General features: G+C 36.5%; 2 protein-coding genes across 3 annotated transcripts in view; one reads left to right on the top strand and one right to left on the bottom strand.

Annotated features, from left to right (window-relative positions):
- Positions 1-126: 126 nt before the first annotated feature.
- LOC104586671 (glycylpeptide N-tetradecanoyltransferase 1-like) lies at positions 127-2,361 on the top strand. 2 transcript variants are annotated; one of them, XM_010243973.3, is made up of 2 exons: positions 127-449; positions 750-2,361. In XM_010243973.3, the coding sequence occupies exon 2, from the start codon at positions 793-795 to the stop codon at positions 2,095-2,097; it is 1,305 nt and encodes a 434-aa protein (XP_010242275.1). In that variant the 5' UTR covers positions 127-449; positions 750-792; the 3' UTR covers positions 2,098-2,361. The 2 variants fall into 2 exon arrangements, with proteins under 2 accessions (XP_010242275.1, XP_010242274.1); XM_010243972.3 differs by having other exon boundaries at positions 140-449; positions 765-2,361.
- A 3,557-nt stretch (positions 2,362-5,918) lies between these two features.
- Positions 5,919-14,919, bottom strand: part of LOC104586672 (Homeodomain-like/winged-helix DNA-binding family protein) — a 35,936-nt gene continuing 26,935 nt past the window's right edge. The window contains exons 3-6 of the mRNA XM_010243975.3: positions 11,153-11,237; positions 8,433-8,516; positions 6,372-6,651; positions 5,919-6,283 (exon numbers count right to left, since the gene is read on the bottom strand). Of these exons, the coding sequence (XP_010242277.1) occupies positions 6,252-6,283; positions 6,372-6,651; positions 8,433-8,516; positions 11,153-11,237 (481 nt within the window). The 3' untranslated portion in view covers positions 5,919-6,251. The remainder of the gene's footprint in view (positions 6,284-6,371; positions 6,652-8,432; positions 8,517-11,152; positions 11,238-14,919) is intronic.

The following is a 14,919-nucleotide window of genomic DNA, read 5'->3' as shown; positions in this document are numbered from 1 at the left end:
CGTTCTGCTTACACAGTAGAGTGTAGATTGTGTAGTCTGGTTGAGTTGCCACGTGTGAACGCCAGGTCTGTTGTTCTTTGGCTAATAGACGATAAATTCCATCTATAATTCCTGGGCTATCAATCACGCCCAACAGGTTTATTCATGAAGCTCACTAAAAATAAATGCTTTGCACATGGACCCGACGGCTTTCTGTTTCGGTCTCTCGAAGCCTAGCATAGAAACCCTAGATTCCCAAAACAAAGCCCTATTGCTTGATTGCTTGTGGAGGACGAAGGCAACCTAGAAAACAAAGAACGATTCGCATTTGATAAAACTTAAACGTGAAAGAAAAAGGAAAGAAACAGAAATAAATACTTCTCTCTGGTTTCTACAGATTTGAACTTCGGTTCGCACTTGCGGGAAGCTATAGGGTCAAGGTGCAAAAATCCAAGCTTATTCAAAATCTTGTAAGTTGTTTTTTACCGGAGTTAATTGTGCCTCTGTTTTATTAGTCTCTGCAGATCTTTTCTACAGCATTGTTGTTTTGTTCTCTGCTTTTTTTATTTTTTCTCTTATTTTTTCTTGTTTTTTTTTTTTTTTTGAAATGGTCGCGTTTAAAAGAATTCGGAAATTTAGGACTTTATTTGATCTTCATTGCGTTGATCGGTGAAAAAGATATATATATATTTTTTACTGTCCTCTGAATTCCTTTCTTCCAAAGTTGTTATCTTAGATCCTATTGGGACAAAGTAGGATTTCATTGTTAGTCTGCCTGTTTACAGATTACAGTTTTGTCGATAGATCATTGCAATGGTTGATAGCAATTCATCATCTGGGCCCCCCAGCAAAAACTCGAAGCCTAATCCTGATGCAAATTCAGCTCCCGAGAACGAAAACTCGATTGAAACCCTAGCCCGAAAGGTTCAGGAATCGCTTTCTTTGGGGAAGAGACATAAGTTCTGGGAAACTCAACCTGTTGGGCAATTTAAAGATCTTGGAGATACAAGCTTACCTGAAGGTCCTATTGAACCTCCAACGCCCTTATCTGAAGTCAAGCAAGAACCTTACAACCTTCCAGGTCCCTATGAATGGACCACTTGCGACATCGACAATGACGAGACCTGTACTGAGGTATACAATCTTCTTACCAACAATTATGTTGAAGATGATGAGAACATGTTCAGATTCAATTACTCCAAGGAGTTCCTGCGCTGGGCTCTTCGCCCTCCTGGCTACTACAAAAGCTGGCACATTGGTGTTCGTGTCAAGGTCTCAAAGAAGCTTGTAGCCTTCATTACTGGTGTTCCTGCAAAGATCAGGGCCCGTGATGATGTTGTTAACATGGCTGAAATTAATTTTTTGTGTGTTCATAAGAAGCTTAGATCAAAGAGGCTCGCACCCGTCATGATTAAGGAGGTTACCAGGAGGGTTCATTTGGAGAATATTTGGCAGGCAGCTTATACAGCCGGGGTAGTTCTTCCTACACCAATATCGACCTGCCAATATTGGCACAGGTCATTAAATCCTAAGAAACTTATTGATGTTGGTTTCTCTAGGCTTGGTGCAAGGATGACAATAAGTCGAACTATAAAGCTTTACAAGTTACCAGATTCAACAGTTACTCCTGGTTTCAGAAAAATGGAGCTGCGTGATGTCCCTGCAGTTACCCGTCTGCTTAGGAACTACTTGAAGCATTTTGTTGTTGCACCAGATTTTGATGAGAATGATGTTGAACATTGGCTTCTACCAAATGAGAATGTTGTGGACAGCTATGTGGTTGAGAGCCCCGAGACCCACGAGATTACTGACTTCTGCAGTTTCTACACCCTTCCATCATCCATCCTTGGTAACCAGAACTATTCAACTTTGAAGGCTGCTTATTCATATTACAATGTTGCTACACAGACGCCATTACTTCAGTTGATGAATGATGCACTTATTGTGGCAAAGCAGAAGGATTATGATGTCTTCAATGCATTAGATGTCATGCAGAATGAATCTTTTCTGAAGGAATTGAAATTTGGACCTGGTGATGGCCAACTTCACTATTATCTTTACAACTATCGGATAAGACACAGCCTGAAACCATCGGAACTTGGGCTTGTACTCTTGTAGTTCAGCTCCATTGAACCTTAGTTCATTTATTGCATGGACTAGTGGAAGTATTTCTGGCTGTTTTTGTTGAACCATTGTGGATCGCATTCATAGCCTTGCTTCTTTTTCTCCATGATTTAGGAAAAAGATGTTACTGAGCATGTGAGACAACAGGGTTTTGTGACTTTTTATAGCCTGTGCGCAGGTGAGTTTGGAATGTTGAGCAAATGTGTAGCTACAACTGAAATAAGATTGAAATATGAAAAACTTTTTCCTTTTTCTTTTTTTTTGCTTTTTCTCATTCACTTTTCATTGGGGTGCTTGGTCTCTTACTTCATTCTGCAGTCTATACATGCATGCTTCCCAGAGGTGGAATTGTATGTTTGGAGGCCTTTTGTGTCTTTTATGGTAGTAGTTGATTCTTGCATAATATTTAGGCTAGCATTTCTAGCTTAGCTTAATTTTGATAATGCCTTAAAGTGGGTTTGTTTCTATTAGTATGTTGCCTTTGTTTCAATTTGTATTTTGCTTCTGTCTTCCTGATCATCTAAACAATTGATGAGAAAGTCATTCTTGTTAGTCATAAACAATTTATTATCCCCCCCCCCCTTCCAATATTCTATTTAATTACTTGACTAAAGCCGAATTACCATCATTTATATATTGTCGTACTTCATAAACAGTGGCAAGATCTTGAGAGACAATACTTTCTAATCAATATTGAGTAATTAAGTTTTATTAGCCCACTAGCTTTAGTTTAGTATTGAGCAAATCTCTTTTTCCCTATTGGAGGTTTCTAAACACTCGCAACATGTTATGCGGATTGCCATGTTAACCATTCTCAACTTGAATTTGCTCTTCTTTTTGGATGCAAGTAACGCCATCGGTGATAATTGCCATGTTAGTCAGGCATTTGAGCATTATTGAAACTTTGCAGGGCTGTGTCATCAATGTATAGCTCGTACAGATTGGAATCCGAGGTTAAAATCCATTTTCGAGTTTCATTTTAATGATGTTATTATCATTTGATCATTGACCACATCGAGGGGGTTCAATGCTTCATTATGCCTTCATTGTTATATGGTTACCACACTGCACTGCCTTATTTGGTGGGGCATTAATTCTGTCATTATATCCAATGAGAGGCCTTGGTATTCCATCTTAACGTCCATGTCTGGAGGTGGAGGTGACTGGTATCTTCAATTACTTTGCCATTGGTTTCAGCAGTAATTTGGCAGTTAAGTTGTATTTTAGGTTAGTGAATGTCATTTTAGTAGTTAATGTGAAGACGACGTTTTGCATTTGGCATCCTAAATTCCTGATTTTGGCATCCTAAAATCCTAATCAGGGGATATTTTCCAAGGATTCGAATTAGATCCAAGCATCTGCATCTAATTATTATGTCAGATTTTGGATCGAATTCAAATTTAATCTATAATTATTTTATTGTGTTTAAAATGATCAAAAAATTTAAATGTTTTTAAAAACCTTTTATATGTATAATAAATTTAATGTATTTATATAATTATATATATAAAATAATAATTTTTTATTGAACTCAGATTTTAATCAAATTGAATGGGGTTTCACATCCAATCCTATTATTAATCGAATGCAGGTTCTAACATCCAAATATGAGATTGCCAATTTTTATGGAAATATCAAATTAGATCCATATTTCCTAAAGCTAAATATGGATAGAGTATAAATATAAATATGTATAATGCAAATACATACAAAATATACGGTTTTGCACTCTACATTTTGTATTTGCAGTTTTGCACTCTTTCAAAACTAAGCCTAATGCTCAGTTTGGAAGGAGTACAAATACAAATATATAGTGCAAAAGCAAACTGAGCCTAATACAAATATGTAGAGTGCAAATCTTGTAATTTGTATTATTTTGCATATATTTATACTGTACATATTTGTATTTGTACTTTTTCCCAACTGACCCTAAAGGTTCAATTTGGAAAGAGTGCAAATTTAAATATCAGATGGGCTTAGTTTGGAAGAAGTACAAATATAATATATAGAATACAAAACCTTATATTTTGTATTATTTTATATATATATTTACACTACATATTTATATTTATAGTCCTTCCAAACTGAGCCATAAAAAAGAATGCAAATACAAACATATACAGTGCAAAACCTTGTTTTCTTATTTACATTATACATATTCACCTTCTCATACCGAGTCTAATGGATTAATGAATCGCATATAGAGATAGAGTCGACGAACTGTGGACTGGAGATATTGACAAAGCACGTTTTGTTAATGCCCGACTCTTCTGGTAGATTAACAAGAATATATTCGTTGACGATAAACTGCTTCTTTATTTGTTCTCTTCCATCAATTTATGTACGTTTCAAAGTCACTGATAAAACATAAAGAACAAAAACAATTGATAAATAAATAAAAAGCCTATAAAGCTTAAGGAGTTTGAGTAAAATACGCTAGGGGAAAGGAACTCGTATGAATCCCACAAATGCATCAAACACACCAATACTCGATATCTTATGTGAAGTGTGAATTAGGCCATGTTTGGGAGTGCTTAAAAATAAGTACTAATTCAAAATAAGTGCTTATTTGGACTTATTTTAAAAATAAGTACTAATTCGAATTAAACACTTATTGGTATTTGGGAAATAAACCTGAAATAGATGCTTATTTTAAAAATAAGGGCTTATTTTTTAAGCCCAAATTTTCAGATTTTTTTAAGTGCTTATACAATAAGCACTTTTTTTTCTTTCAAAATTATCCCTAATTGAATTTTAAAATACCACTTTTAAAATTATGCCTGGTTGAATTTTATAAAAGTACTTCCACAAAAGTGTTTTTATAAAAATAATTTAATAAAAGTACTTTCATAGGGGTATATTTTGAGAATTTGAAAGAAGATGAAAAACAAAATAGTCACAAACACTTCTTTAAGTGCTTACCGGAGAAAAAGACTACCAAACGTGCCAAATGCAAATAAGTGTTTATTCGAATAAGCACTTATTTTTAATTTAAGCACTCCCAAACATGACCTCACTGCGATAAGCTTCAGAAATGTTCAAAGATGCTACAAGAATAAAAACGTTCATATTTCACTAAACCTCTTTAAACTTAAAAAATACTAATGTTAATGATTAATTAATTATTTGTTTATATAGTTTTCTATTTTGTTTTAATTTTTCAGTTCATATAGAATGAGTATTAGTCCAAATCCACTGATGCTTTCTGAATCCCAGTGAAGGAGGGATTCGATTCCAAGCCCCCGGCTGCAAGCTGCAAGCTGCAAGCAGGTAGAGACTTTACTAGGTTTCCTTCTCTTTAGTTTCAACTCTTGTTAACAACAGCTGAGGTGTGATAGCAGTACCATTCTTGATGCTTTTATGGTAATAATACTACAATTCCAAGTAGAAATCTTTCAAATATTTCAAAATTTAAATCTACCAAAGAGATCAAGGGTAAATTCATAAACAGAACACCGCCTAAGCATTTTGGCTTGGGATATTGAGATAGTAGGTTTTATGATGATCTCGAACTTATCACTTTTCTACTGAGGAGAAAGAGGTTGTGTTGTTGTCATTGTTGACTCTGAAGGATGGAACAGCCACATTAGTGAAGCCTTCACTAACATGTCCATCATGGAAAACACACAAGGAGAAAGAGAAAAGTATTTTCTGATTCAACTCAACTTAATTGAATTTTGAGGGCAAGCAGTTTAACAACTCATCTTCTGTAAATAAACTAGTTGGTCAATTCATCTAGGAAAAAAATCAGCCTGCACTCAATGTGCCATCAATTTTCATATCTTAACTACTTTATAAATTTGAGAATTTGCTCCTGCAATAAATTTCCAATATCATAATTATAATTACTATTTCTTGACTAAGTTGACTAACAAGCCATCAGTAGATTTGACTAAATCGACCTTGGAATCAAGTTGAGTTCTTGGGCTCTAAACATGGTTTATGCTAATGGGTTTCTAGGGCTTTGACATATAACTTTTTGTCCTTTTGACAGCTTGTGGAATGCAACAAAGCTTCATGTTTGAACACAACACACCCCATAAAAAAAAAAAAAAAAAAAAAAAAAGTAACACAAAAATCATCTGCAAAAGATAACTATGAAGAATAAGTACAAGAGATACTACTTTAATCATGCCTTAAACCAATGCTTATGCCATGAGCACAATCTCACCCCGTGAACCTGTATCAAGAAGAAAATGATGGATCATCATCCAAGGAAAAAATGGAAGAAATTATGGAAAACAGCAGAAATGAAGTGCCAGCAATACATTGTTCATATATCTCTTTTGCTAGCTGTAGCAATGAATCAGTCTCCTCGGCCATCTTTGAAACCCTCTCGGCCTCCTTAACTGCTTCAGCTGCCACAAATGACTTGTTTTCAGCATCAGCAATCTTGTAGGCAGCAGCAAGTGCAGCTTCCTCTATGGTGTCAGCAGATGTGATGAATCCAGGATTTTGCAATTGCCTTGGTCGGTTGTCTTTTTGTTTTAGAGTTGGTGTCCTTGTTCCGAATGAAGTATCCTTTTTTATCTTGTAGCAGTTCTGAACCTACATTTCAATTAAACTTTAGAAAATAAGATAAAGAAACAGTTAACACAGATATTGTCAACATCCCTTTCCACTACTCTGTAAAGCATTCTACCGACAACCTTGCTTTTCTTCATAACTCCCTACTTGTGGTTGCATTTACTTTCAGCCTCCAAAAGGGGAAAAATGTTGGGCTTCCACTAAGGAATGGAGCAACCTGAGTGGTAAAGGTGGGTGGACTAGTGGTTTGACACTTTGAATATGTGAGATGGGAATTATTGCTTAAATGTTGATCAAACAGTACACTTTGTGTCATCTGCACCCTAGTAAATGAATCCTCAAATCACATATTCCTGCACTGTGATTATTCTAGAGTGATATGGGAATTGGTCTTGGCAACTTTTGGATGGAAAGGATACTTTCCAGATTTGATGTTGAAGCTGTTACAGGAATTGCAATTAGCAGGAATCAGTGGGAAAGGGGAAGTGGTTTGGAGCATCACTCCATTGGTTGTCTTATAGTAGATATTTATCAAGACATCTTGTACTTGTAAGGAAATGTATGCCCATTACCTATCTTGTATGCTCATTATATAGCTCCTTCGTGTACAAGGGTCTTGACCATTTAATGGACTAATATATATACTGTGGAGGAAGTATAGCATTATGATTCCAGATTTCCAGAAACTATGCCATACTGGGCTGGGTTTATGTAAATTAGACTGCAGAATTGTAATTATGTTCAGTTTGAGGAGTTTTATATAAATTAGTGGGATCTCAGGTTGAGACCCACGATTGGAATGCTCTTTCTCTTCATTCTCTTCCTCTGTTCTTCTTCCCTCTCTACATTACTGCAACTTCTTCCTGACTTCTGCACTTGTTATTTGATTTTTTTTCCTTTGAAATATATGTTGTGTCTTTGTCCTTTAGTAATAGGTATTTAAGGAGGTTTGAGCTCCTTAGTTGCTGAAGCTGAAGTTTGATAGATTACTACACCCTTCAATGTTCTACTATTTGATTTTATTCACTAAAAGACAAAGCAATAAGTCAACCTTTAGTATTTGAGACATCTATAAATGCTCAACCTTTCAATAATAACAAGACTTACATGTGAAACTAAACCAGAAAAGTACATCCAGAGCCCAGACAATTTCCTACAGATTCCTGATGGAATATCTAAGCATCTAAACAAGACCTAGAGCTACCAGGCAGATGTGCAAGGATCATTAATTTTGTAGAACTTGCTACTAACACCAAAAAATGCAAGGTCTGCAGTGTAGCTAAAGTATTTAGTTACCAGAGAGAATTGAGCATTCAATGAACTTTAAATCAGTTTTACATGGACTCTCCTAAATGGATGATGTGTTCATGTCAGACATGCAACAAGGTCCAACACTCCATAGATTCTTGAGGATACTTCTATTTAACATTCCTTTGATCTCTTGGCTTATTTGACATAAATGAACGGGTAACGTACAAGATGAATATGCCATTTTCCATATCAAACATTACATAGTAAGAAAGGCAACATTGTTTGCAGGTATATAATGATAGGATTCAAAAAGTGTAAACTATTTTAATGGTATATATTTTTCCGTATAAATGTCCACGTTTCTCATCTTTCCAAGTCAGTCTCTTGGACACGCATCAGGTTTCATCTCCTGTGTCAGTGTTCATGGAACAAGACACAACGAAGAACAAGTCACACATGTAATCGCAAGGTGGAGTGCATAGTAAGAGGAAATCACATCATGGTCTGAAAGTAAATAAAATGTTGCAGTGAGAGACAGAGAAAACCATCACCTTTTCAAGCTTCTCCTGTGCAACAAGCCTTCTCAACTTTGAACTTAACAACCTTCTAAAATTTTGAGGCACCTCATGCTTTTGCTGCATAAATATTAACAAAGCATGAAATATACAAATCATCTTTTCAACCTCACAAATGATGAGTAATTAAATAACAACATTTAGTTCAGTGATTGATTATAAATCTGCATAAGAGGCTAATGATAAATGGAACCATGATGCCCTAGTGTTCCATCCAAAGTGTGCTCCTAATCCTGGAAAACATAATGCATGGAAAGTGGTTGCTGGTTGCTGATTTGAACCACCTCTACATTAATGTACAAAAGCTGGATTGGTAGCATCCGTGAATTTTCACTGATTAAAGAAACTTTTTCCTTATTTTGGTGAATACCAGAAATAAAATGGTATCAAGTAAAAGAGCATGAACTTTTTAATGCAGTAATTTTAACCATCAGAGGAGTGGAATTCATCTAGGGACGTTTGCTTCTTAGAATGGTGAAATCTCGGGCTGACAAACATGGGAATGTAGTTTGAGTCTGAGAGCAGTTACTCCATGTAAAAATGCCAAGGTTAGTTCTATATTCAATCCAGGATCAGCACTGGGTAATGAATGACCTTTAGGATCGGAGTACTGGACTTCATTGAGGATGATGGCTGCATTCATGAAATTGCAGTTGTGGGCCTTGTCACATGTAAATATAGCATTTGTTCAGAATCAAACACAAAAAGATGGTGTGCCTCTTGGACTAGAACATGCTTGAAGTCCACATCTCTTGAGAAAACATAAGCATCTAAAGAGCGAATTTCTCAAACAATAATTTTGGATCTCCCTCCAAAAATCTTTTTTTCTGTCACTAACTTTGTCATTAGGATTGTCTCAAAAGACACTAAACAATGGACAATTCAAGGGGCACCATAACATGCAAGCAACCCAGATAACTAGCAAAAGATCGAGCCACAGCATCTAAGTCAATGTTCTAAAAATCAAAACATCAAATGATATGATGTAGATATTTCAACATGTACCTATTTAAAAAGGTTGGATACATCTCCCTTTGACAAACCAAAGTATAGCTGTTATGGAGTTTCAAATAGGGCTACGAGAGCTTCTCCTTGGAAATCAATTCATGCCATACTTCCTTCTTTTCTTCCTCTAATCAGGTATCATATGTGCTCCGGTAACCGCGTGAAATTTTGGGATCATGTTTGGGTGGGAAGCACTCCGCTAAAAGAGCTTTTCCCTTCCTTGTATTCTTTATCACGGTTTAAAAATAAGCCAGTCTCCACTGTTTTGACCGCCTCTAGTTCAACCATTGATTGGAATTTGGGTTTTAGAAGGGCCCTTAGAGAACCGGAACTGAACCTCATTGCTGACCTGCTAAATATCCTTGAGGGGGTGGTTATTGACCCCCTTAGGAGGGATAGTAAGATTTGGGCTCCTTCTTCTTCGGGTATCTTCTCTTGCTCCTCTTTCTTCAAAAAACTGGCTCATTCCCCTCCTGTCTTTGGAATCCCTTTTCCAGTTTTGGAAGTCTGGGGTAGATCAATTCCTCCCAGAATTAGTGTTTTTTGTTGGTGTTTATCCCCACACTGGTGCATCCTTTGTAAGAAGAATGGTGAGACTTGCTATCACTTATTGGTTTCTTGCGCATTTGTTTCAGAAATCTGGTGTTGGTTTTTCTTTCTTTTTGGTGGCAGGTGGACCCCTCCCCCAAATGTACAAAGCCTATTTCATTCTACTACTATTAGGAGGCTGAAGAAGAGAGGGAAATTTCTGTGGAGGTGTGTAAGAGCAGCTGTATGTTGGACAGTCTGGGAGGAAAGGAATCAACGGACCTTTCATGGGAAAGAAAGAAATAAGGGTGTACTCATTAAACTGATTTCTATAAGGGTGATCCATTGGGTTAAAACTTTGCAAAGTATTGAAAATTACTCAGAAGGAGACATCATCAGGAAGTGGAAAGAAGTGGCTTGGTCAGCTCCAAGAAAGAATGTATCCCAACCAATTTGGTCCCCTCCAGTTTCAGGTTCCACTAAACTAAACTTTGATGGTAGTAGTGAAGGAAATCCAGGTCTGTCAGGTATAGGGGGAGCCTTTAGGGATGATGAAGGTCGAATTATTGCATTGTATTTTGGTTCTATTGGATGGGGGGACTCTCTTAGAGCTGAAATATTGGCTGTCTTGGAAGGGTTAAATAGAGCTTAAGAGTTAAATATCAGAAAATTGATAGTGGAAGGTGACTATAGCCAACTTATAGTCTGTGGAAGTTTTTGAATGAAAAAAAGAAAGTTAGACATCTCACCCAAAATTTGGAAGTCAAGTTTCTATGGATAAAGAGGTGTGCCAACTCCTTGGCAGATTCATTGGCCAAACAAGGGGTGGGAAGAGTTAATTTCTTTTGGGCAACATTGTAATTTGAATTGCTTTTCCTGGGAGGGTTAAGAATTTTTACCCCTCCTTTTGTACCTTTTCTATTATTATCTTTTAATAAAAGTCTGTTATTTATCAAAAAAAAATGGTCAAATAGTGATTGTTTAAATAGGGAAAACATCTCTGTTAATTAACTTCAGTGGTTACAAAAACAAGAGCTCTCTTTGCTCAGGGGATGTACTAGTTTATCAAAAATAGGGTGTGTCCAAATCAGCACTCTATGAAATTCATTTCTTTTTTAGAATGATAGCCTGGGTCAACATAATGCTAAAGAGTTCTGCCTTACCTCAATAAAGCCAATAATAGCACTAATATCTGCTCCATTGGGATCCTTGATGGCTGAAAGTGCTTCAAAAATCATTGCATTGTACCTTGTGACCAAAGAAATAACATCAAGCATCTCATGAAAATGTGCTCATACACATACAATAGCAAACATAAAACACCCAAAAGAGGGGCAGAAAACTGTATTAAACAAAATAGTCATTTGGGTTGTGTTTGGTAAGAATGCAAACACTGAACTGGAGTGAATTTGCAATCCAGTTCAGTTATGCAGGCATTTGGTAGGAGTTCGTTTTTGTACTGAAAATGGCAGTAAATTTGTTCTTATTCACATGTTTGCATTCAAAATCAGAGCAAAATTAGCTTCCTAAAAATGGAAGCTAACTGCACTATAAGTTGGTCAATATAAAAAAGATAGATTCCAGTTTTGGAGTTCATATTTGTACTTCCAATCTTGGAGTTCGTATTTGTACCCATCACAACCAAACTCCTTTGGTAAGAATACAAAATTTATTAATGCAAAACCAAACCAAATTTGCATTTTCATGAACACTACATATTTGCATTTGCACTCTTACCAAATGCAGCCTTGGTATTTGACATCCTGTAAAGCTAAAGGGGCACACAAAATAACAAGGCAGAGAAAAAAAAACTAGTTAATTGACCTATTGGTAATTGTACAACAACAGTAGTCGGAAGAAGAAAAGCACAGTATAATATGGTATAGTGAGCCCTTTGTATGTCCTGTGATGACAAATGTTAGAAGTAAACCAAGGTGAGCAATTATGCATTTCACACTCCCCTCAATGTAAACAATCAACTATCATCCTACTTAAATTATCCTAATGTGTTATGAAGTATTGATATGTAATTATGTATCAAGGAAGCAAAATATGCCCAAGATTTCACACCCTAGATTTCATAAGTAGCATGATCAAATTGCATTGTTAGGATAAAACAAGATGGTACAAGTTTAAGATAATTCTGGATCTTTTTCTATAATTGTCTTTAATTATGTAGATTGCTTTTTGACAATTATATCCCTCTCCTGGTCAATGAGACTCCAATAAAGTACTGGGTTGGGGTAGTGAAACTCCGGCCATATCGCTACTTTTCTTCTTTCTCTTTCACATTTATTTCATCTTCATAAAGATATCATTAAAGCCTCTTCTGGCTTAGAAATCGTGCAGTATCCTAATCCTGTATTGTAGTTTAAATCAAGAATGCAGCATTATTTTCTATGAAAATAAGCCCATTGCTCATTTAGTTTCTTGGAGCCCTATTGGAATTTTATGGAATTTTGGTCTAAGAAGGGGTTTTAGGGATGATGACTTTGGTCCTTTTGAATAGCGTTGGACAGGATAAAATAATTTTATATGTTGAATTCCATGGCCTCCATTTCTGTTCTTTTTCTCATGTTCTCTGCCAATCTACCCTTCGATTTTTTTTCTCCACTAACTTTTCCTGTTGAAGCAATTTGGCGATTGCCCACTCCTAAAACTAGAGTGTTTTGTCGGGAGGTAATACAAAAGAGAAGCAATATCTAGATATGATTCGGCAATGGTGTCTTTGGTCCTTATCCCCGTATGTGCTTTCACAGGGGTAGCAATGAGACCAGCCATTCTCCCCATGCTAATCTCATCTCCCTTGGACTATATGGGAGGAAAGAAACCTAAGAATTTTCTCTGAAAAAAGTAAACCAAAGGAAGAAGTGATTGAAGCCATAAAAATCAGAACTGCACATTGGGTGAAGACCATGGAGCTATTCAAAAATTTCTCCACGAATGAGATTTTAAGAAGTTGGGCTGAAGTAGAACTAACAGATGCACCCAAAGTAATTGTGAGTGAGGAATGGAAGCCACCGGCACTGAACAAACTAAAACTAAATTTTGATGAGAGTTCTTTTGGTAACCCAGGAAGGGCAGGCATAGGGGGTGTGATTAGAAATCATCAGGGTGTGGTGGTGGCACTCTTCTCAGGACCAATAGGTATTGGTGACTCAATACAGGCTGAATCTCTAGCCCTACTTCAAGGTCTAAAGATGGCTGAGCAGATAGGAATAACAGACTTAGAAATAGAAGGAGACTCACTACTGGTCATTTCTTGGGTTAAAAACATCACTTCAGTACCTTGGAAGCTCAAATTTATCTTCAGAGAAATTGACATACTTACAAGGAGGATCAACTCTCAGTTTGGTTGGGTCAAACGGAGCGCAAATGGGATGGAGGATACCCTAGAAAAACAAGGGCAAATAGATCTACATTGTACTGGGCAGAACAGTAACTGATTGTTTGTGGGTGAAGATTACATTAATGCTTTTCTGCTACCTATAACTTTTGTAACTGATTGTAACTTTTGCTACTTTATTAATACAAATTTTCTTGCTGATAAAAAAAAAAAAAGGATATGGGCTTTTGCTCCTTTCCTCCAAGAGGGAAGATCATTTAGAGATATGCAAGGGTGTCGCTTCATGCACAATATCAGAAGAAAGGAATAATAGAATATTTTTGGACAGCTAAAGTTTGGCAGAAGCATTGATTGACCTCATTGCCTTAGAGTGACTCAAGATGAAGATCAAGGACAAGTTTAGACACATCCATCACATGATGTGTAGAGAGAAACCAGGGTGCTATAGCTTTGTAATTAGTGACTATAGCAATTTGATCCATGGAATGGAATTCCCCACTTCAAGGAATGATCAACTGATCAAGCTCAACTTTGGCTGTTACTCCTTATGGAATCCCTGGCCCTTAAAGTATTGGTGGTGTAGTTATTGACTTAAGAGTTGTGTTGCAGTGTTATCCAGGCCTTATACATTATGGGGAATCCCTGGCCCTTCAAGTATTGGTGGCGTAGTTATTGACTCAGTTCTCTAGCCATTTTTAGCCTTCCTCAAATCATGTCTGTGTTGCCATGTGCCTTGTGTCTCCTTTAACGAGTCTATTGCCTTCCAGGAATCTCCTTCAACCATAATGCCAACCAGACTCATCCTTGTATAAATCTGTAGGCCTTGAAGTAAGGCTTTCAATTCTGCTGCTGTAGAATCTGCAACTCCTATTGGTCCCAAGAATATAACAATGAAATCCCCATTTATCATTTATATTTCTTATACCCCCCCCCTCCTACAGGTCCTGGACTTCCAATGCCACAACCATCAAAAATCAGCTTCCAATGGTATATGGCTGGTGGAGATCATTCCCTTAAAATGAGTGATTTATTGAAGAATCTGCCACCTGCTGCCAGCCGGCCCAGCCCTTTAGAAAATCATCGTTGAAAAACAGCTCAAAGATTTTCAGTGCTTTTACCCAATTTACTACCCTCCACTTGATGGTTTCTACGATTTCCTCACGTCTTCTCTTATCATTAAAAATCCAGCTATTCCTCTCCTTCCAAATGGACCATGTAGTGGTAGCCTAGAATAACATATATAATGTCACATGACAAATAATATGTTATCCTAGAAGTTAAAGATTTTCCTCCCTATATCACAAGAGGAAAAAAATTGGGGTTTTTCCAAATTCCACCTTCATGATACTCATGGCAATGTTACAAGGATCCTTCAAAATTTAAAGGTCTAGCCATGCTAACACTCATTGCCATGCCAACACTTGGTACTTGGCATGGCAATTCTTTAGCATATCAATGATGCTATAAGCTTTAGTCAGCAAAATAAATAAGTAAACAAATAAAAAATAATATTTTTTTGATAAGAAATAAAAATTATTAATAGGAATGAAAAGTACATCCATGAGGTGATTAGGAATCACCATA

This window comes from Nelumbo nucifera, chromosome 6 (assembly GCF_055504915.1).
Source record: "Nelumbo nucifera cultivar China Antique chromosome 6, China Antique-T2T, whole genome shotgun sequence".
In the NCBI taxonomy this organism is placed as follows: domain Eukaryota; kingdom Viridiplantae; phylum Streptophyta; class Magnoliopsida; order Proteales; family Nelumbonaceae; genus Nelumbo; species Nelumbo nucifera.
The sequence above is the reverse complement of the archived record's forward strand: the minus strand, read 5'-3'. Positions and strand labels throughout refer to the sequence as shown.

Bases quoted from the DNA above. Each gene is read 5' to 3' on its own strand.
- LOC104586671 (XM_010243973.3), top strand. From the start codon at position 793: ATGGTTGATAGCAATTCATCATCTGGGCCCCCCAGCAAAAACTCGAAG.